At 52.0% G+C, this 21,284-nt stretch overlaps 2 protein-coding genes across 2 annotated transcripts in view; one reads left to right on the forward strand and one right to left on the reverse strand.

Moving 5' to 3' along the window:
- The window catches only part of ptpa (protein phosphatase 2 phosphatase activator), a 77,146-nt gene extending 74,634 nt beyond the window's left edge, over positions 1-2,512 (reverse strand). The window contains exon 1 of the mRNA XM_070863584.1: positions 2,507-2,512. Coding sequence (XP_070719685.1) covers positions 2,507-2,512 — 6 coding nt within the window. The remainder of the gene's footprint in view (positions 1-2,506) is intronic.
- crata (carnitine O-acetyltransferase a) lies at positions 2,511-16,617 on the forward strand. The gene is made up of 9 exons (XM_070863585.1): positions 2,511-2,517; positions 2,619-2,797; positions 4,311-4,411; positions 7,440-7,559; positions 8,257-8,379; positions 10,405-10,540; positions 12,001-12,063; positions 12,459-12,596; positions 14,013-16,617. The coding sequence occupies exons 1-9, from the start codon at positions 2,511-2,513 to the stop codon at positions 14,226-14,228; spliced, it is 1,083 nt and encodes a 360-aa protein (XP_070719686.1). The 3' UTR covers positions 14,229-16,617.
- Positions 16,618-21,284: the final 4,667 nt, after the last annotated feature.

Raw genomic sequence — 21,284 nt, forward strand, 5'->3', positions numbered from 1 at the left:
TCTCGCCCCCTCTCGCCCTCGCCCCCTCTCGCTCTCGCCCTCTCGCTCTCGCCCTCTCGCTCACGCCTTCGACCCCTCTCGCCCTCGCCCCCTCTCGCTCTCGCTCTCGCCCCCTCTCGCTCTCGCCCTCTCGCTCTCGCCCTCGCCCCCTCTCGCTCTCGCCCTCGCCCTCGCCCCCTCTCGCTCTCGCCCTCGCCCTCGCCCCCTCTCGCTCTCGCCCTCGCCCTCGCCCCCTCTCGCTCTCGCCCTCGGCCCCTCTCGCTCTCGCCCTCGCCCCCTCTCGCTCTCGCCCTCGCCCCCTCTCGCTCTCGCCCTCGGCCCCTCTCGCTCTCGCCCTCGCCCCCTCTCGCTCTCGCCCTCGCCCCCTCTCGCCCTCGCCCCCTCTCGCTCTCGCCCTCGCCCCCTCTCGCCCTCGCCCCCTCTCGCTCTCGCCCCCTCTCGCTCTCGCCCTCGCCCCCTCTCGCTCTCGCCCTCGCCCCCTCTCGCCCTCGCCCCCTCTCGCCCTCGCCCCCTCTCGCTCTCGCCCCCTCTCGCTCTCGCCCTCGCCCCCTCTCGCTCTCGCTCTCGCCCCCTCTCGCCCTCGCCCCCTCTCGCTCTCGCCCCCTCTCGCCCTCGCCCCCTCTCGCTCTCTCCCTCGCCCCCTCTCGCTCTCTCCCTCGCCCCCTCTCGCTCTCTCCCTCGCCCCCTCTCGCTCTCTCCCTCGCCCCCTCTCGCTCTCTCCCTCGCCCCCTCTCGCTCTCTCCCTCGCCCCCTCTCGCTCTCTCCCTCGCCCCCTCTCGCTCTCTCCCTCGCCCCCTCTCGCTCTCTCCCTCGCCCCCTCTCGCTCTCGCCCTCGCCCCCTCTCGCCCTCGCCCCCTCTCGCTCTCGCCCCCTCTCGCTCTCGCCCTCGCCCCCTCTCGCTCTCGCCCTCGCCCCCTCTCGCTCTCGCCCTCGCCCCCTCTCGCTCTCGCCCTCGCCCCCTCTCGCTCTCGCCCTCGCCCCCTCTCGCTCTCGCCCTCGCCCCCTCTCGCTCTCGCCCTCGCCCCCTCTCGCCCTCGCCCTCGCCCCCTCTCGCCCTCGCCCTCGCCCCCTCTCGCTCTCGCTTTCGCCCTCGCCCCCTCTCGCTCTCGCTCTCGCCCTCGCTCTCGCTCTCGCTCTCGCTCTCGCTCTCGCTCTCGCTCTCGCCCCCTCACGCTCTCGCTCTCGCCCCCTCTCGCTCTCGCCCTCGCCCCCTCAAGCTCTCGCTCTCGCTCTCGCCCTCGCTCTCGCCCTCGCCCCCTCTCGCCCCCTCTCGCTCTCGCTCTCGCTCTCGCCCCCTCTCGCTCTCGCCCTCGCCCCCTCAAGCTCTCGCTCTCGCTCTCGCCCTCGCTCTCGCCCTCGCCCCCTCTCGCCCCCTCTCGCTCTCGCTCTCGCTCTCGCCCCCTCTCGCTCTCGCTCTCGCCCTCGCCCCCTCACGCTCTCGCTCTCGCCCTCGCCCCCTCTCGCTCTCGCTTTCGCCCTCGCCCCCTCTCGCTCTCGCTCTCGCTCTCGCTCTCGCCCCCTCACGCTCTCGCTCTCGCCCTCGCCCCCTCTCGCTCTCGCTTTCGCCCTCGCCCCCTCTCGCTCTCGCTCTCGCTCTCGCTCTCGCCCCCTCACGCTCTCGCTCTCGCCCTCGCCCCCTCTCGCTCTCGCTTTCGCCCTCGCCCCCTCTCGCTCTCGCTCTCGCCCCCTCACGCTCTCGCTCTCGCCCTCGCCCCCTCTCGCTCTCGCTCTCGCTCTCGCTCTCGCCCTCGCCCCCTCTCGCTCTCGCCCTCGCCCCCTCTCGCTCTCGCCCTCGCCCTCGCCCCCTCTCGCTCTCGCTTTCGCCCTCGCCCCCTCTCGCTCTCGCTCTCGCTCTCGCTCTCGCCCCCTCACGCTCTCGCCCTCGCTCTCGCCCCCTCTCGCTCTCGCCCTCGCCCCCTCACGCTCTCGCTCTCGCCCCCTCTCGCCCTCGCCCGCTCTCGCTCTCGCCCTCTCCCCCTCTCGCCCTCGCCCCCTCTCGCCCTCGCCCCCTCTCGCCCTCGCCCCCTCTCGCCCTCGCCCGCTCTCGCTCTCGCCCTCTCCCCCTCTCGCCCTCTCCCCCTCTCGCCCTCGCCCCCTCTCGCTCTCGCCCTCGCCCGCTCTCGCTCTCGCCCTCTCGCCCTCTCCCCCTCTCCCCCTCTCGCCCTCGCCCGCTCTCGCTCTCGCCCTCGCCCCCTCTCGCTCTCGCCCCCTCTCGCTCTCGCCCTCACCCCCTCGTGCTCTTGCCCTCGCCCCCTCTTGCTCTTGCCCTCTCCCTCTCTCTCTGGAATGTACTTTCAATATCCAGCCTGAGCTCCTCTTCATCCCATCGTCCACGTACGTGCGATCACTGGGGAATTGTTGGATGGGGATCAGGAGCGGCACCCTTGGGACAGTGTGGCCAGTTGGAGTACCTCTATCAGAACCTTGGCTGAGAGCAGCACAGACTGGATCTTCCTGGACTGCATGCTCACACTGAGCTGTGCACACGTACCTCGTGCTAATTTACCGTCATGTTTTGTGATAATGGAATCTATTCTTGCTAATCATTCGGCGGGGGCAAATTGAACTTCTGCTCTGTGTGACCTTGAGACTGTGCTTGTTGCTTCTCTCTGCCCCAGATAAGGTTAACAAAGAGTCCGTGAAATGCATCCAGAGGAGCATCTTCACCATCAGCCTCGACGCCCCGGTGCCCAAGGTGTCGGATGAGCTCTACATGAGCCACATAGCGGGTCAGATGGTGCACGGTGGGGGCAGTCGGTGGAACAGCGGCAATCGTTGGTTCGACAAAACACTGCAGGTGTGTGGGGGCAGCGGGCGCCCAGCGAGCTGATGGGCACCGATTGGCTCAAACAGAATTTACATACGTGTGTGTGTGTGTGTGTGTTTGTTTGCATTTGAAGGTTTGTCCATGTGAGGCGTTTTGGAACGTTTTACTATGTTAAAGGTGTTGTTATGTGTTTGTATCTGGAGTATAGGTATCTATCGGCGAGCACGCATGTGTCTATCGAGTGTGAGTGTACGCATCTTGTGTGTATCTGCGAGCGAACATGTGTGAGATTGTCAATCTGGGAGTGCGTGCGTGTATATCTGGGGAGTCTTGTTAGTATCAGTGAGTGTTTCTGGGTGTGTGCGACTGTGTATCCCATGGTTTCGGGTGGGGTGGAGTGTATACCTTGTGATACGCTAGATATCGCAATTGTGTGGGACAGGCTCGATGGTCCAGATGGTCTTTACCTGTCTATCATTGTTCATATTTTCGGATGGTCACTGCTCCCTCTAAGCGGCCGCCCAGTAATCGGCTCGATCCCGCACAGGCCGCTCACCGGCTTTTCCAATTGTAAACATCGCGCACGCACAGAAATTTTAAGGGACCGTACATTAAAAGGAACAGGCCGTGCAGAACAAAGCGCAGCTCACCGGGAACGTTGATCGTGTGTGTGTGTGCGCGCGCGTATACCTGGGTGTGCACGCGAGTGTGTACCTATAGGTAAGTGCCAGTGTATCTGGCAGCGCAAAACTTTAATAACTCTGCTCTGTGCATGAATTTTTTTCAAATATTTGACAGTGAGTTTTTAAACTTTGTTTCCCTCCAACTTAAAGGTCCTTTTTATTGTTTTCTCAGCTCTTCCGATTCCTCTTCTGGAAGCACCAGCCCTTGGGGGAGAGAGGGAGACGAGACATTGGGTACACTCGTACCTACCTATTAGATATTAGTTAGCAGCCCAATGCACCTCCACCCTCTCCTCCTCCTGACACCCCACCCACTCGTAGGCTCCCACCTCTGCCTGGTGTCTTTCTCCTGCGTTCCCCTCACTCTGCCCCACCCAATCATTGTTTGTATCTAAGCATTGACTTCCAGCCCCCCGACTCCAGCAATCCCTCGGGCTTTATTGTCTGGTTCTCTCGGTCCTGATAAGTGAATAAAACAAACATGATTAATGTATTTTACTTGTGAAAAGCTGAAGGAATCTCGCCCCCAAGCTGCTATTCTTCACTATGGGTAGATGTTCATAGACATCGCCCGCGCCAAAGGACCATTTTTCCGTCCGCGGCAGACTATTCGACTATGTGGGGCGTCTGCCCGAGCTTGATCCTGTCCTCAGCCGACATTGAGACACGTTGCAGATTCCAGCAGGGGTGATCACTGGACAGTGATCGAGAGAAGATATTCGGGGATGATTTTTCATTTTTTTTTTCTTCAAATAAAAACCTCCCCTTGCTCCCCACAAACCCGAGGTACTGAGGCCATTGCAGCCCCTCGATCACCGCCCAAACTGAGAACTAATGCACCTTTTGGGGTTTTTCTCCAGTTCATTATCGGAGAGGATGGATCTTGTGGTCTGGTTTACGAGCATTCCCCATCAGAAGGGCCACCCATTGTGGCCTTATTGGACCATGTCTTTGAGTATTGGTAAGAGTCTTTATGTATTTTTTGGGGGGGGGCGGGGGGAAGGAGGGCTTGCAGGCTGAGGGAACCGATCAGAACACACAATGTCCTGAATATTTAGGGGTGGGGGGGAATGCCTTAATGTGGGTCTTGCTCTTTCACCATTGTTCCTTTTTGTTTAACCCTCTCTTATCCCATTCTCTGCCGCTGATGGAATATAATGACAAATGTAATATAATGTGGAGAAATGTGAAGTTCTCCACTTTAGTCGGAAAAATAGAAAAGCAGAGTATTTTTTTAAATGATGAGAGATTGGGAAATGTTGGTGTTCAGAGGGACCTGGGTGTCCTTGTACACCAATCACTGAAAGGTACATACAGATACAGCAAGCACTTAAGAAAGCAAATGGTATGTTGGCCTTTATAGCAAGAGGATTTGAGTATAAGAGTAAAGACGTCTTATTGCAATTATATAGGGCCCTGGTGAGACCACACCTGGAGTATTGTGTACATTTCTGCTCTCCTTACCCAAGGAAAGATATACTTGCCATTGAGAGAGTGCAACAAAGGTTCACCAGACTGATTCCTGGGATGGGGGTTGGGGGGGGGGGGGGTATTTTTTTTCTATGAGGAGAGATTGAGTAGACTAGGCCTATATTCTCTAGAATTTAGAAGAATGAGAGGTGATCTAATATACAAAATTCTTACAGGGTTCAACAGAATAGATGCAGGGAGGATGTTTCCCCCGGGCTGGGGAGTCTAGAACCAGGGATCACAGTCTCAGAATAAGGGGGTGGCCATTTAGGACTGAGATGAGGAGACATTTATTCACTGAGGGTGGTGAATCTTTGGAATTCTCTATCCCGGAGGGCGGTGGAGGCTCAGTCTTTGAGTATATTCAAGATACAGATCGATAGATTTTTGAATATTAAGGGAATCAAGCGATATGGGGATAGTGCAGGAAAGTGGAGTTGAGGGAGAAGATCAGCCATGATCTCAGTGAATGGCGGAGCAGGCTCGAGGGGCCGAATGGCCGGCTCCTGCTTCTAATTCTTATGTTCTTATTATGCTGAATACCTCTTCTCAGACAGGAAGCCCCCTGCCAGGGCTCAGCCAATGCTAGTCAGTAGCTCACCGCGAGGATCACAGCATCCTACAGCACAAAAGGAGGCCATTCGGCCCATCGTGCCTGCTCCAGCTCTTTGAACGACTATCCAATTAGTCCCACTCCCCAAGATGTAAGAGAGACTTGCATTTGTCTTTCATATCTTCAGGATGTCCCAAAGCGCTTTACAGCCAATGAAGTGTAGTCACTGTTGCAAGGTTGGAAATGCTGCCGCCAGTTTGCGCACAGCAAGCTCCCACAAACAGCAGTGCGATAATGACTAGATAGTCTGTTTTAGTGATGTTGATTGAGGGATAAATATTGGTGAGGACATGGGGAGAACTCCCCTGACCTCCTTCGAAATAGTGCTGTGGGATCTTTTAAATCCAAATTTTGTTTTATAATGCTCCTGTGAAGCGCCTTGGGACACTTTATTACGTTAAAAGCCGCTATATAAATACAAGTTGGTGGTGTTGAGAGCAGATGGGGTCTCGGTTTAACATCTCATCCAAAAGACGGCACCTCCGACAGTGCGGCACTCCCTCAGTACTGCCCCTCCGACAGTGCGGCGCTCCCTCAGTACTGCCCCTCTGACAGTGCGCTCCCTCAGTACTGCCCCTCCGACAGTGCGGCGCTCCCTCAGTACTGCCCCTCCGACAGTGCGGCGCTCCCTCAGTACTGCCCCTCCGACAGTGCGGCGCTCCCTCAGTACTGCCCCTCCGACAGTGCGGCGCTCCCTCAGTACTGCCCCTCCGACAGTGCGGCGCTCCCTCAGTACTGCCCCTCCGACAGTGCGGCGCTCCCTCAGTACTGCCCCTCCGACAGTGCGGCGCTCCCTCAGTACTGCCCCTCCGACAGTGCGGCGCTCCCTCAGTACTGCCCCTCCGACAGTGCGGCGCTCCCTCAGTACTGCCCCTCCGACAGTGCGGCGCTCCCTCAGTACTGCCCCTCCGACAGTGCGGCGCTCCCTCAGTACTGCCCCTCCGACAGTGCGGCGCTCCCTCAGTACTGCCCCTCCGACAGTGCGGCGCTCCCTCAGTACTGCCCCTCCGACAGTGCGGCGCTCCCTCAGTACTGCCCCTCCGACAGTGCGGCGCTCCCTCAGTACTGCCCCTCCGACAGTGCGGCACTCTCTCAGTACTGCCCCTCCGACAGTGCGGCGCTCCCTCAGTACTGCCCCTCCGACAGTGCGGCACTCTCTCAGTACTGCCCCTCCGACAGTGCGGCGCTCCCTCAGTACTGTACTGAAGTGTCAGCCTGGATTTTTGTGCTCAAGTCTCTGGAATGGGACGTGAACCCACCATTTTCTGACTCGGAGGCGAGGGTGCTGCCCACTGAGCCACGGCTGACATGTGAGCAGACCACGGCCGATCCTTCCCACCACCTCCCTGCGATTGATCCCTCCCTGCGTGGGGAACAGCAAACCCTTCCGTTCTCCATTTGATCCGGAATTTGTGATTGGAAGGGATGGTATCTTGGAAGCCTCGGCTTGATCGCCCATCGCAGGCAGGACTGCCCTGCTCCCTGTCCGTGTATCCCCTGGCAGGCAAGTCAGAGAGTTGCAACGGCCTAAAAAACAGACTCCATTCTCAGCAACGAATAACAAGCGGTTCGATAGCGTAGACCTAGAGAAGATGTGGGGGAGACCAGAAATAGGGGCCATAAATATAAGGTAGTCACTAATAAATCCGCGGGGAATTCAGGAGAAACATCTTTACCCAGAGAGTGGTGAGATTGTGGAACTTGTTGAGGCGAATAGTATCGATGTATTTCAGGGGAAGCTCGATAAACACACGAGGGAGAAAGGAATGGAAGGCAAATAAAAGTTGGATGCAGTTGGATAGGAGGGAGCTCGTGTGGAGCATAAAGACCGGTGTCGGCCAAATGGCCTGTTTGTGCTGTGTAACCCCTAAATAAACCAATACTCGGTGTGTCTCTTCCATTTCAGCAACACCTCAGTGATGGTCCGATCGCCCATGATTCCACTGGCCATGCCACGGAAGCTCCGTTTCAACATCACGCCCGACATAAAGAGGGACATCGAGAAAGCAAAGCAGAACCTCAACATGTGAGAGCCGTTATTTAAAATGTTCATTAACAGGATGTAGGCGTCGCTGGCAAGGCCGGCATTTATTGCCCATCCCTAATTGCCCCTTGAGAAGGTGGTGGTGAGCCGCCGCCTTGAACCGCTGCAGTCCGTGTGGTGAAGGTGCTCCCACAGTGCTGTTAGGGAGGGAGTTCCAGGATTGTGACCCAGCGACGATGAAGGAACGGCCGATATATTTCCAGGTCAGGATGGTGCGTGACTCGGAGGGGAACTGGGAGAGCTGCACAAACCCAACATTGAGCTCCCGAGCTCCCCCCCCCCCGCCTTGGTCTCACTCTCTCTTCTCTCCCCCTGCTCCCTCGCTCTCCCCGGGGTGGGGGTGGGGATGGGGGGTGAGGGGCGGGGAGTTAACTCAGCACTTGGTCTAAATGCCCCAGGCTACTGGCGGTGGAGAAAAGAATCAACCAGGGTTCCTGTCCCTTATTGCTATCCAGCGACCCCTACTCCAAAGCGTGCACGCGTCTGGTGACGGCAGGATTGGGCTTGGCTGCGATGCCCCATAAAGTTGAATAGCCCATCAACACACATTGTCTGGGCTCAAACATGAAGTCTGGCCACTCGGCGGACGAGCTGACGACTATGGGAGGGGTCTGAGGTGGGGGACTGATTGGATATGTTGACAGCGGTGACATTAATAGTTGTCCTCCTTTCTCACCAGGATGGTGCATGATGTGGATATAAAATGCTTCGTCTTCCAGCACTTTGGAAAGGATTTTGCCAAGTCCCAGAAGCTGAGCCCAGACGCCTTCATCCAGATTGCTCTGCAGTTGGCTTACTACAGGTGTGAGAACCATCACTCCACACTCACTGGTCCAGTACATAGAACCGTGCAGTGTAGATGGAGGCCATTCGGCCCATCGTGGTTTGACAGCTGTGGCTCAGTGGGTAGTGCACTCGCCTCTGAGTCAGAAGGTTTTAGGTTCCAGTCCCACTCCAGAGACTTGAGCACAAAGTCTCTGAGGAATTCCCCAGTGTTGGCGAGCTTTGGGAACCAGAGGTCCAAAATTACCTGTTCCTCCCGAGCACCCTATACTCACCACACGTCATGTCTCCAATTACTCATAGACTGGATCCCAAAATGTTTTGAACATGAAAGAAAAAAAAGAAAGACTTGCATTTATATAGCGCCTTTCACAAACTCCGGACGTCTCAAAGTGCTTTACAGCCAATGAAGTACTTTTTGGAGTGTGGTCACTGTTGTAATGTAGGAAACGCGGCAACCAATTTGGGCACAGCAAGCTCCCACAAACAGCAATGTGATAATGACCAGATCATCTGCGTTTGTTATGTTGATTAAGGGATAAATATTGACCCCAGGGATAACTCCCCAGCTCTTCTTCGAATAGTGCCGTGGGATCTTTTACATCCACCTGAGAGAGTAGACGGGGCCTCGGTTTAACGTCTCATCCGAAAGACGGCACCTCTGGCTGTGTGTGCTCCCTCAGCACTGCACTGGAGTGTCAGCCTAGATTCTGTGCTTTGAACCCATAACCTTCTGACTCCGAGGCGAGAGTGTTACCCACTGACCGAGAGAGTTGTGTTTATACAGCACCTTAGCACATCTCTCAGAAACACTCAGATACTCGGAAATACAGCGACTGTTGTAAATGGGAATCAGCTACGTGATTTAAGCCCACTGCCTGTGGTCATTGTGGTCGGACTAGCCCGAGGCTGGACCCACTGCTGACAACCAGGCCAAGAATGGCAGCTCCGCACAGGGAATTGTGGGAGGGACTGCCGGTGGTTGCCATGGTTACAAACCTGGGCCTCCCCGCACTCCATGATGGAATAGCCTCCCAACCCTTACTGCGGGGCTCGCGCTCGAAGCGGGCACGTGGGCGCTGGGGTGAGCTACGGTTGGCAACCCTCCAGGGTTGTCCAGGAGCTTCCAGGAATTGATTCATCTCTTGTAAGCAACACAGGGTGTTTCAAAAATTGTATTTCCTTTTTCTTCAAACATTTTCCTTTCTCAGTTCTAAAAGTATTGAAAGGCTGTTTGACCGGATGGGGCGGTTGGGGGTGAGAGGTCTTGCGTTGAAACCACCAGGAATACGTCCAACCAAAGTTGCCAACCCCTAACCAGAGGGCAGCAGGAACCGTGTGGATCTGAAGCTCTCCCAGAATATAAGAACATAAGAATTAGGAGCAGGCGTAGGCCATTCGGCCCCTCGAGCCTGCTTCGCCATTCAGTAAGATCACAGCTGATCTTCAACCTCAATTCCATTTTCCCTCCTGATTCCCATATCCCTTGATTATCCCTAGAGTCTAAAAATCTATCGATCTCAGCTTTAAATATACTCAACGACCCAGCATCCACAGCCCTCTGGGGTAGAGAATTCCAAAGATTCACCACCCTCTGAGTGAAGCGATTTCACCTCATTTCAGCCCTAAATGGCTGACCCCTTATCCAGAGACTGTGACCCCTGGTTTTAGACTCTCCAGCCAGAGGAAACATCCTCCCTGCATCTACCCTGTCAAGCCCTCTCCGAATCCTATGTTTCAAAGCGATCACCTCTCATTCTTCTAAAGTCCAGAGAGTATAGGCCCAATGTACTCCAGCTCTCCTCAACGGACGTCCCTCTCATCGCAGCAAGCAAGGCATTGCCTTCCGGACAGAGGTTGGGGGCGGGGGCGGAGGAGGCGATGCGGATAAAGGAAAGGCACCCTTACTGCATGAACTCCTCAAACCCAATGCTAAGCTCCCGACAATTGTCCGTGACCCCCACCCCCCCCCCCCCCCAAAAGCAGAGGCTGAGCAGGAATCCGCCTCCCCTCATCGTCTCGCTGTGCTTGTGTCTCCCGTCAGGATATACGGGGAGCCATGTGCGACCTACGAAAGTGCCTCCCTGCGGATGTTCCACCTCGGGCGCACTGACACAATCCGATCAGCGTCGGTCGAATCGTTGGACTTTGTGCATTCCATGGATAATCCACAGCAGCAGGTACTCGCCACTCCGAAATCCCACCTCTTCTGGGGGCTGAGATAGCATTAACTTGGAAACTCTGCTTTCTGCTGGATTATTAATTACTGTGTTGCTATTACGAGGGGTTTAGGTAAAGTCTAGATGGGGAGAGACTGTCTGGCGGATCGGTAACTAGAGGACATGAATTTAAGGTTATTGGCCCAAGTACCAGAGACGGGATGAGAAGTGTTTTTACGCAGCGAGTTGTTGTGATCTAGAACACGCTGCCTGAAAGGCCGGTGGGAGCAGATTCAATAGTAACTTTCAAAAAGGAGTTGGATAAATATTTAAAAAGGAAAAATTTGTATGACTGGGGGAAAGAGCAGGGGAGTGGGACTAGCAAGAAAGACTTGGATTTATATAGCGCCTTGCACAACCACCAGTAGTCTTAAAGCTTTACAGCCAATGAAGTACTTTTTGGAGTGTAGTCACTGTTGTAATGTAGGAAACAGGGCAGCCAACTTGCGCACAGCAAGCTCCCACAAACAGCAATGTGATAATGACCAGATAATCTGTTTTTTTGTGATTGAAGAATAAATATTGACCAGGACACCGGGGATAACTCCCCTGCTCTTCTTCGAAATAGTGTCATGGGATCTTTTACGTCCATGTGAAAGAGCAGACCGGGCCTCGGTTTAACGTCTCATCCGAAAGAAGGCACCTCTGACAGTGCAGCACTCCCTCAGCACTGCACTGGAGTGTCAGCCTAGATTTTTTTGTGCTTAAATTCCTTGAACCCACAACCCACTGATCCACAGCTGACAGTCAGCACAGTACTGAGTGAGCATATCTGCCAGTAGACCATGATTTGATGAAGCCAGACCATCGGGTGGGAGGGGACGTGAAGGTCCTGTCGGGGTTCTGTGGAGTCTATAAACGTACCGGCGAGAATCAACGATGCTGATCTCTTTCAAACCAAACCGAGTACACACTGTTTGAATTCTGGACGTTACTGCCCCCTGCTGCACATGTTGGAAAATACTATAGTGCGTGAGTAGGATCTGATGACCTCTGATTCGCTGCCGTCGGAGACGCCCGATTTTCATCGCTCCGCCATTGGCGGCTGTGCCTTCAGCTACCGAAGCCCTAAGCTCTGGAATTTGCTCCCTATACCTTTCGTCTCATTACCTCTCTCTTTAAAACGCTCCTTTAAACCTACCTCTTTGACCAAGCTTTTGGTTAGCTGTCCTGATGTCTCCTTATGTGGCTCGATGTCAAATTGTGTCTGATAATCGCTCCTGTGAAGCACCCTGGGACGTTTTACTACTATAAATGCGAGTTGTTTCCAGCGGAGGCTAGTAGCGGTCAGTCAGGAGCAGCATTCATTGTTAACCTGTTGTTTCCTCTCTCCAACTGCGGACTGACCTGCTTTGGGTTTTGTGAAGTCATCCTCAGCTCACTTTTGGCTGTAAATTGTTTTGTTTTGATTCCGCGTTTAGAACCAGGAGAAAGTGGCATTGTTGAGAAAAGCGGTCCAGAGACACCGAGCCTACACCAACGTGGTAAGGGAGATTGGGGTCTGTGCTCTCACCGTCGTGTCTTCACTCGCTCCCAGACACGGCTTACCACCCCCCTCCCCACGTAACAGCCATTAACTAAACCACAAGTGCATCCAAGATTCGAATCCTGTCCCCATATTTGGGAAGGCCCTTCCAAATCTTCCTCACTGCTCAATAGGAAACTCGGGAACTTGTCGGAGGTGTGTGGGGGTAATGATGGTGTGGGATGGCGGTGTGATGGGGCGGTACAGGTGGGTGGAGGGGTTTGGGGGGGGCTGTGATGTGTGGGGGTGATGGCGGTGTGATGGGGCGGTACAGGTGGGGGGAGAGGTGTGGGGGTGTGGGCGGTGTGCAGATACGATACAGCAGTCTGTGCTTACGTCTGTTCTTACTTTCAGGCAATAAGGGGCCAGGCAATGGACAGGCACCTGCTGGGCCTGAAGATGCAGGCCATCGAGGACCTGGTTCGCATCCCCGAGATCTTCATGGACACGTCATTCGCTGTCGCCTTTCATTTCAATTTATCGACCAGTCAGGTGAGGGATTCACACCACCCCCCCCCTGCCCTGCGCAGGAAGCTGTGAGTTAACACGAGGACCAATGAAGGTTCCTGCTCTGCTGATCCACAGCCGCTGAGTTCCTCCTCTTAGCCGTGCCCCAGTGAAGGAGGGAGAATCAGAAATCGATTTCCCCATCTCCCTCGGGTACGGTTCTTGCACTCGTTTTCCATCAGGACTCCATGGATAGAGAAAGGTAAAGAAAGGACTTGCATTTATATAGCGCCTTTCACAAACTTGGGACGTGCATAAACGCTTTACAGCCAATGAAGTACTTCTAGAGTGTAGTCACTGTTGTAATGTAGGAAATGCAGCAGGCAATTTATGCACAGCAAGCTCCCACAAACAGCAGTGTGTTAATGACCAGATAATCTGTTTTAGTGACACAGGTTGAGAGATATATAATGGCCCAGGACACTGGGGAGAACTCCCCTGCTCTTCCTCTACATAGTGCTCTTTTACGTCCACCTTAGAGAGCAGACGGGGCTTCGGTTTGACGGTGTTCCCTCAGTACTGCACTTGGATTTTGTGCTCAATTCTCTGGAGTGGGACTTGAACCCACGATCTTGTGACTTGGAGTCAAGACTGCTGCCCACTGAGCCACAGCTGATACCCGTGGGAGCCATAGCTGACTGAATCTTGTTCCCCGTCTCCTCAGTGTTTGGATGTTGGGTGAGGAGCACCGGCAGAGGGCGGAAAGTGTGACACCGAGAACAATGGACACTGAACAGGAGCGCGGGAAGTTGGGATCAAAGCTATAGCCGAGGAGGTGCCCTTTCAGGGGTGCTGAAATGTGGGGAGAGAAGCAGCAAGTTCGAGTGGTTTCAGAAGTACGAGAGAGTAGGGCCTAGGCAGGTGGAAGCTCTATCATCAGTGGTGGAACTGCCAGAGAGGGAATGCACTGGAGGCTGGAGCCAGATCCCACAAACAGCAATGTGACAATGACCAGATAATCTGTTTTTGTTATATTGATTGAGGGATAAATATTGGCCAGGACACCGGAGATAACGCCCCTGTTCTTCTTCGAAATAGTGCCATGGGATCTTTTATGTCCACTTGAGGGGGCAGACGGAACCTCGGTTTAACGTCTCATCTGAAAGACGGCACCTCCGACAGTGCAGCGCTCCCTCAGTACTGCACTGGAGTGTCAGCCGAGATTTTTGTGCTAAAGTCTCTGGAGTGGGAGTTGAACCCACGACCTTCTGACTCAGGTGAGTGCTGCCCACTGAGCCACAGCTGATATAGGTTTGTGGAAGAGGTGGCAGGTGAAGCACACTGTGGGGCGGGGTAGTGAGGTTCCGAGGGTGCCAAGCGAGTCTGTGCTTTGAGGAGGGGGCGACTGAGAGGAAGGAGGAGACAGTCCAGTGTTAACCCGCGATCTGCCCTCTCCGTTAGGTCCCCGCGAAGACGGACTGCCTGATGTGCTTCGGGCCGGTGGTGCCGGACGGGTACGGCGTGTGTTACAATCCCATGGACGGCCACATCAACTTCTCCGTGTCCGCTTTCAACAGCTGTGCAGAGACCAATGCCGCCAAGCTGGCCCACTACCTGGAGCAGGCCTTGGTCGATGTGAGGGAGCTGCTGGTGCAGGCGCCTAGCTCCAAGCTCTGAGACTGCCGTGTAACGGAGCGCAGCCGTGTAACGGAGCGCAGCCGTGTAACGGAGCGCAGCCGTGTAACCGCCAACCAAAAAAAACCAACATTTAACCGGCACGCGATCGACACTCGATCCCGGTAAACGCTGTGTGGGGCGGAATATTTGCCAAGCATGTCACAGTGTGAATGAACAAGCCCTTATTTACCTAGAGGAGATTAAAGAGGTTATATATTTACAGATCATTCACAAAAATAATCTTTAGAAAAAAAGCAGGAGTGTTTGTTTAAATGGTGAATGTTACTGTGGTAGTCGGATGGGAGAGGTTTATTTCCCTTCCCTCCACCCCCTTCCAAAGGAATCAGTGGGTACAGTTCAACAGACGCCCCCTCGGTACTTCACCCAAGTGGCCGATGCCATCCCAGTGAGTGCTGGTACCTCTTACAGCGGAGTGTGGCAATCCAGTCCAGTGTTCTCCTCACCCGTCACCAGGAGTCACAGGATGGTGATCTGTTATCAACACGTGTACTTTTCACCAGGAGTGACCGGATGGTGATCAGCAGCAGGAATGCTGGTTGATCTCTCTCTCAGGCCCACCCCCTCGGACATGGGGGCAGCTTGTCACACCATTACCAGCTCCCAAGGTTTGAGGCAAGTTTACTCGGTGCAGGCCAGAGATCGACCCAGCGACCCCCTGGTTTGTACAGCCACTTTATTTCAACTTTTAACCGCCAACTTGTCGATGTTGGTTAGTTAATGTGATTGGAGAGCTGGAGCACCAACATCCCATCAAAACTTCATCTATCATTTTACACTGTGGACAGGACAGTGAATTATTCAAAGTAACTAGTGCTGCAAAGCTCTCTTTCTAATGTTCTCAGTGAGGGCTTGTGTTACACTGACTATGCTGCAAAATACCACCAGAAGTGTCTGCGATTTTTCGTTATCCAGGGTCTTATATACTTTATATTTTTAATATACTGAAATCTTGTCTGCTGAAGATTATAAATATTGCCAGTGATTTGTTGCCATAATCATTGAGAGCAAATGTTTTTGAAAGAAATTGAACACTAAGGAGTCGGGAGCTCAGCGTTGGAGGGGATGGGTTTTTTGCACAATGTCAATCGTACGTTGGGGAGGGGAATTACAGAGAAACCGCTGCTGTGGCTGGCTGGCTAAGAAATATAAATAGATCCACAAATATTGCCGAGCTAGTGTTAGGATGTGAGCACTTGCCTTCTGTGACCAGGGAGCTTTGAGCACAATCTGTGTCACTGGTGCAAGGCCATAGTTAGACAGGAAATATACACACATGCCATTTCGAAATAAACAGAAGGTGTGAAATGAGTGGTTGTTTCGTCTGGAACGCGCTGCCTGAAAGGGCGGTGGAAGCAGATTCAATAGTAACTTTCAAAAGGGAATTGAATATATATTTGAAGAGGGAAAAATTACAGGGCTGTGGGGAAAGCGGGGCTAATTGGATAGCTCTTACAGCATGGGCCGAATGGCCTCCCTATGTTCTGTATGATTCTATCTAGCTCTCAATTAATTCCGTTTTTTTTATTCAACAGCCGTGTATTTTGCTTTTGTTAAAAATTAAGTCAGCAGTAAGAAGGGGGACAGTGTTTCCAGCTAATGGGTAATGGGACTGTAGATTAAGTTATGAAGGAAATAGTATAAATGGATTTAAGAGACAAATTAATATAATTTAAAATGAATTGGGACATGATATTGTCACACTAATGCACTTGGGGTTGGACAGCGTGGAGGGAGCTTTACTCTGTATCTAACCCCCTGTACCTGCCCTGGGAGTGTTTGATGCCAACATTGGGTGGCCTGAAGTGGAAAGCATTCCTTTGTCACACTGACACTCCTCACCTCGTCGAATACAAAAATAATTGGAAGGATTTATACAATATGTGGGAATCCTGCTTTTGGTAGTTTCTAAAGGGAGACTCCTATTAAATAATTTTCTAACTCATTGTGCGCCAGCTTTTTAAAAAACACTCCAGCCAGGTTTGCAGTACTGCCTGTTTACTGGTTCAGCCAGCAGCCCAACACTTTCTGAAGCGGAGTGTGGAATAATGGCAGGTCCCGCACTCCCTAGTCAGTGATTGAAAATGACTGTTGCGACAGTCTCTGTCACTGAGCCCTTTTTATAATTATTGTGACAAATCATTTTTAAACTGAGGGAGAGAACTATTTACAGTACACAGAGCTGATCAGTTATCCCGGTACGTTGACAATCCAGTGTTTTCATTTGCAATCCCTCTAGTTTAGATACTTTTGTGAATGTATGCAGCCATTGGCTCTAATGTAAATATTCCACTCAGTAAAAACTCACTTTAAAACAGTTATCACTATGGTGCGATCTTTATGACTGTAATAAAAACTTTATAAGTACAAACTGTGTTTCTCAGTTGCTTCAAGTGGGTGGGATGTGCATTAATTTCCTGGCAATCGGTATAAACATGTTCCTACCTCCCTCCTTTCTCTGTTTGATTGGTAGTGCAGGCTCCTGAACTGATGGAGCTATGTTCCAGTCTCTCTCTCCTGCTCTTGCACAAACCTGGCAGAAGATTTGCCAACCCAGCACTGCTCTCATCCTCGGGCTGGTGCAGGAAGAGGCCCGCGATTCACTCATTTACCGAGGATTTAAAAATGCTATTCTATTCCCACCCGCAAGTTCACTGCATCATGGACTTCCCCTCTCTGTTGGGGGGAGGAGGAGGGGGAGGGGAGGGGAGGGGGAGAGTGGGACAATCCGCTTCTGATCTTCTACATAAGAAATAGGAGCAGGTGTCGGCCATTTGGCCCCTCAAGCCTGCGCCACCATTCAATTCAGCTCCACTTCCCTGCCAGATTTGTGCCCACTCACTTAGCTGTCTATATCCCTTTGCAGATTTTGTGTGTCCTCATAATTTGTTTTCGTATCATCAGCATCATACCGATTCTTGAACTACAGGGGAGTGAAGGGTTATGGGGAACGGGCAGGAAAGTGGAGTTGAGGCCAAGATCGGATCAGCCATGATCTTATTGAATAGCGGAGCAGGTTCAAGGGGCCTTATGGCCCACTTCTGCTCCTAATTCTTATCCTAGTGGTGCACTGGCTCACTCCACAATCTCCCCCATCGCCTACCTTCGATCACGGATTGAGAAACAGGCAAAGACCACAGCAAAGGAAACAGTACAACAGGCAAGCATTATATTTCCAGTAAAATACAATTAAAACATTAATTGATGCACATTTCCTTTAAGTTAATTCCTTACAGAAACTTATTCAGCCAGCTTTACATATAGTTTAAAACCACCAAATTTCCAAAATAGACAGCAGCTTGCTCTTGCCCCAGAGGCACAGGGGGAGGAACTGATAGTAAAATGGGCCCAATTCCCCTCTGGTGGAAAGGTTTCAAGCAGATTGATTTATTAAATAAATAAAAAGCAATTTGGATACCTGATCCATGTTAGCTACCAATGTTGAAGTTTAAAACTGGAACAATTTTCTGCTTTTGACGCCCAACTCGGTGTCAAGCACTCTTGGATGAGGTAACGGCATCCTCGGGAAGCAAAACAAAGACCCTTTTACATTGCCCCAACAATGTGCCTTGCTCCAAACTGCCCCAGTCTGCCATTCCCATTTCCCACACCAGCAAAACCTTCTGGCTTGAAGTGAAATTTATCTATTTCGAGCTGAATTTGGGGTAGAATGGGTTTAGACCTCCACACACATTCACTGTAGCAGGCTGGATTCAAACACCCTTCTCAGAAAAGATGGTCTTTTGGAGTTTAGGGTTCAGAGATTTACTGGAATGGTACCAGGGATGAGAGACTTCAGTTATATGGAGAGACTGGAGAAGCTGGGGTTGTTCTCCTTAAAGCAGAGAAGGTTAAGGGGAAATTTAATAGAGGTGTTCAAAATTGTGAGGGGTTTTGATGAGAGTAGCTAGGGAGAAACTTTCCAGTGGTAGGAGGGTTGGTAACCAGAGGACAGATTTAAGGTAATTGGCAAAAGAACAGGGGGGGGGGGGGGGGGGGAGGTGGAGATGCTAAATTTTTGTACGTTACGATGATCTGGAATGCACTGCATGAAAGGGCGGTAGAAGCAGATCCGATAGTAACTTTCCAACGGCAATTGGGTAAATACTTGAACATTTTCAGGGCTATGAGGAAAGAGTGGTGGATGTGGGACTAATTGGACAGCTCTTTCAAAGAGCTGCACAGGCACGGTGGCCCAATGGGCGGCCTCCTATTCTGTAAAATTTTATGATTCCAAGTAACTATGTCACCCAGTTCCCTTTTAATTGGAGCATTGTTGGCACAAATTAGACTTCCTTCGGGTGTTGCAGATACAGCATTTACTCAGTCTCTGCCACTCCTTCAGGTCGAGGCAAATCGGGTGGGAAAGAAATTATCAGCATCCACTTAATAAATATTCTTTCCCCACAATGGTCAAGTGAATTTAGGCCCAAACCGTGCAGCTAACTGATGGTCAAAATAAACAGCCGCCATCTCCTCCTAAGAGGCCGAGGAATGGAATGATACAAGCACCTGTCTTCTAAACGGGAAGGGGTGGGGAACGGAATGATACATACACCCCTGTCTTCTAAACGGGAAGAGGTGGGGAACGGAATGATACATACACCCGCTTCCTGAGTAGAAGGGGGCTGGGAATGGAGTGATATATTCTGCAGCAGCAAAAACACTCAATGCGATCATGTAAATGATAGCGACACCAGTCAGTTTCCATGTGAAGCCACTGCAATGCTGGGCTGCCTTTCCTTGTGCTGATCCTACCCTGGTAGTGGAGAATCTCCTTTAATTTAAAAGATTAATCAATCAATGGGCTTTTGGCCTGAACTATTTGGCTTGCACACCCAATCCATTGATCTGATTGTTCACGATCTGTTAGAGGGGGGCCGGTTGACTTGAGATTCGCGTGCAGGTAGAGACACGTACCCCACCTTGGTGCAGACACGAGCCCGACTCATGTAGGTGCAGGTGGGACATGCCATCATGTTCCACATCAGAGGCTTCTTGCCAAAAGCACTGGCGCATGCAGTGCTGAAATGGAAAATGCATTTGCTTGCTACAATTTTGATTGTGTGGTCAAACCGCTGAAATCTATTTTTGTTTCAAAGCTTACGCATTTAAAAAAAAGTCAGTAACCTCAAACGTCTGAAGTGTGAGACAGAACAGGCATTGAAGTTTCAAGTTATGTGGTACAGACTCAGGTTGGGCAAATTACCGGTCACTGCTGACACACAGAAATGGCAGATACTTCTCGGCTTGTTAGAGCGAGGGGAAACCACTCTTGTAACTCAATACAGACAGGCACCGCCTGACTCTGGTACATCGACCAGGATAGTCTCGGTTGTATCCGTTGTCGGAAAATATGCGTATGGATGACACGTGAGGCTCGCCACTTGACATTGGCCTTCAAGCCACGCACATAAAAGAAATAAAGACTTGCGCCTTTCACGATCTCAGGATGTCCCAAAAGCATTTTACAGCCAATAAAGTACTTCAGAAGACAGGCGAAGCCTCGGTTTAATGTCTCATCCAAAAGACTACCCCTCCGAAAGTGCAGCACCCCCTCAGTACTGCTCCACCGACAGTGTGGCACTCCCTCAGAACTGCACTGGGAGCGTCGGCCTGGATTCTGTGCTCAAGTCTTTGGAGTGGGGATTTAAGCCCACGACCTTCTGACGCGGGCGTGAGGGCTACCTACTGAGCCACAGCTGACACCGCAGGATAGAGTGAACGTTTGGGCGAGGCCCCAGAATGGTGGCAGCACCTTCTGAAAATAGACAACCCACTGTGAAGCCGCCCACCCCCAGCTATAGTCAGACACCCAAACACATACTGCAAGGTCAGCGCAAAAACAATGTTCTTCCGAAGCTCCAAATTTTAGTTGATTTGGTTCTGAAATTTAAAAAATAAAATGTTGTTGCTCCTATTAACCGCTTCATCCCTGGGTCTGTACACACACACCCCCAAAACTTCAATGGAACCCCCAAAAATGCATGGAACATTCACTGAACAGTCTTCAGACACAAGAGAGAATGATGATACAACCAGAGAGGCATCGAGCCCTGGCCTTCTTTCCAACTCCCGTCTCCCACACATTGGAACTTGAACAAATTTTACAAATAGCAATAAACAGCATAGAAAGGTACTGTGCACCATATAAGGCAATCACATTGTGAACACCACACGAACAGAATACAGGAAGCCAACCTACAAAAACCGTGCTACATCGAGAGGAAGCACTGTTCAAAATAGCCCTTCATTGTGTACCTGAATAGCAATTACTTTTAGATTTACATGGGTTTTATGGGGGGAAAAAAACACAAAGGAACATTTACAGATAGCAAATATGTTCCTCACCCAGCAAGAGGAGGAGCTGGTTAAGTTACTCAACCAGAAGAATCACAGCTTTAAAAAAAAGAAAAAGAATCTAGTCACATCGGACCAGGATAAATGTTATGAATTCTCTCAATCTGATGGGGGCTCACACCAATGTTCCCATTAAGTTGAACGGCCAGGCAGTGGTCTGGAGGTCCCACACAGGCCGCTCACCAGCTTTGCAATGGGAGTAACTGCGCATGCTCGAAAAAATGGAATGGGCCGGGCGACCCGTTAAAAGGCACGGGTGCCCCGTACGTGCTTTTGAAGCGCCGATCTGGGAGCTGCCAAGGTTCCACTCCACCGCTCAGAATTCGTAAAATCTACCCAACAGTGTCCTGGATATTATTTGCTCTGAGCCGAACTCCCAAAGATTAAATTGTTTGCCTGCCCTTAAAATTAAACTTTATCCTGTACAATTTGATTTAAAAAAAATGAAAACAAAATAGCTGCACTTTGATTGGGGCCGTGGCAAAACATCAGTTTACAATACTGATCCTACACCTAGAAACACCAGGGATATTTCCTGGGATACAAGCCAGACTGTACAGGTGGGACAGCACTGTGCCAGCTAGCCAGTGGCAGCAACTTATACTGCAAAGTTAATAAAGCAGCAGCATAATGATTCCGGTATTGTCTCGCTCCCGTAATATTCACAACAAGAGACTT

The sequence above is a fragment of the Pristiophorus japonicus genome, chromosome 20 (genome assembly GCF_044704955.1).
Source record: "Pristiophorus japonicus isolate sPriJap1 chromosome 20, sPriJap1.hap1, whole genome shotgun sequence".
Lineage (NCBI taxonomy): Eukaryota > Metazoa > Chordata > Chondrichthyes > Pristiophoridae > Pristiophorus > Pristiophorus japonicus.

What these genes read in the sequence shown, in the direction of transcription:
- crata (XM_070863585.1), top strand. An exon ending in CTGCAGTTGGCTTACTACAG is followed by an intron (nt 8,380 to 10,404) that starts GTGTGAGAACCA and finishes GTCTCCCGTCAG; the next exon opens with GATATACGGGGAGCCATGTG. An exon ending in TGGATAATCCACAGCAGCAG is followed by an intron (nt 10,541 to 12,000) that starts GTACTCGCCACT and finishes TTCCGCGTTTAG; the next exon opens with AACCAGGAGAAAGTGGCATT.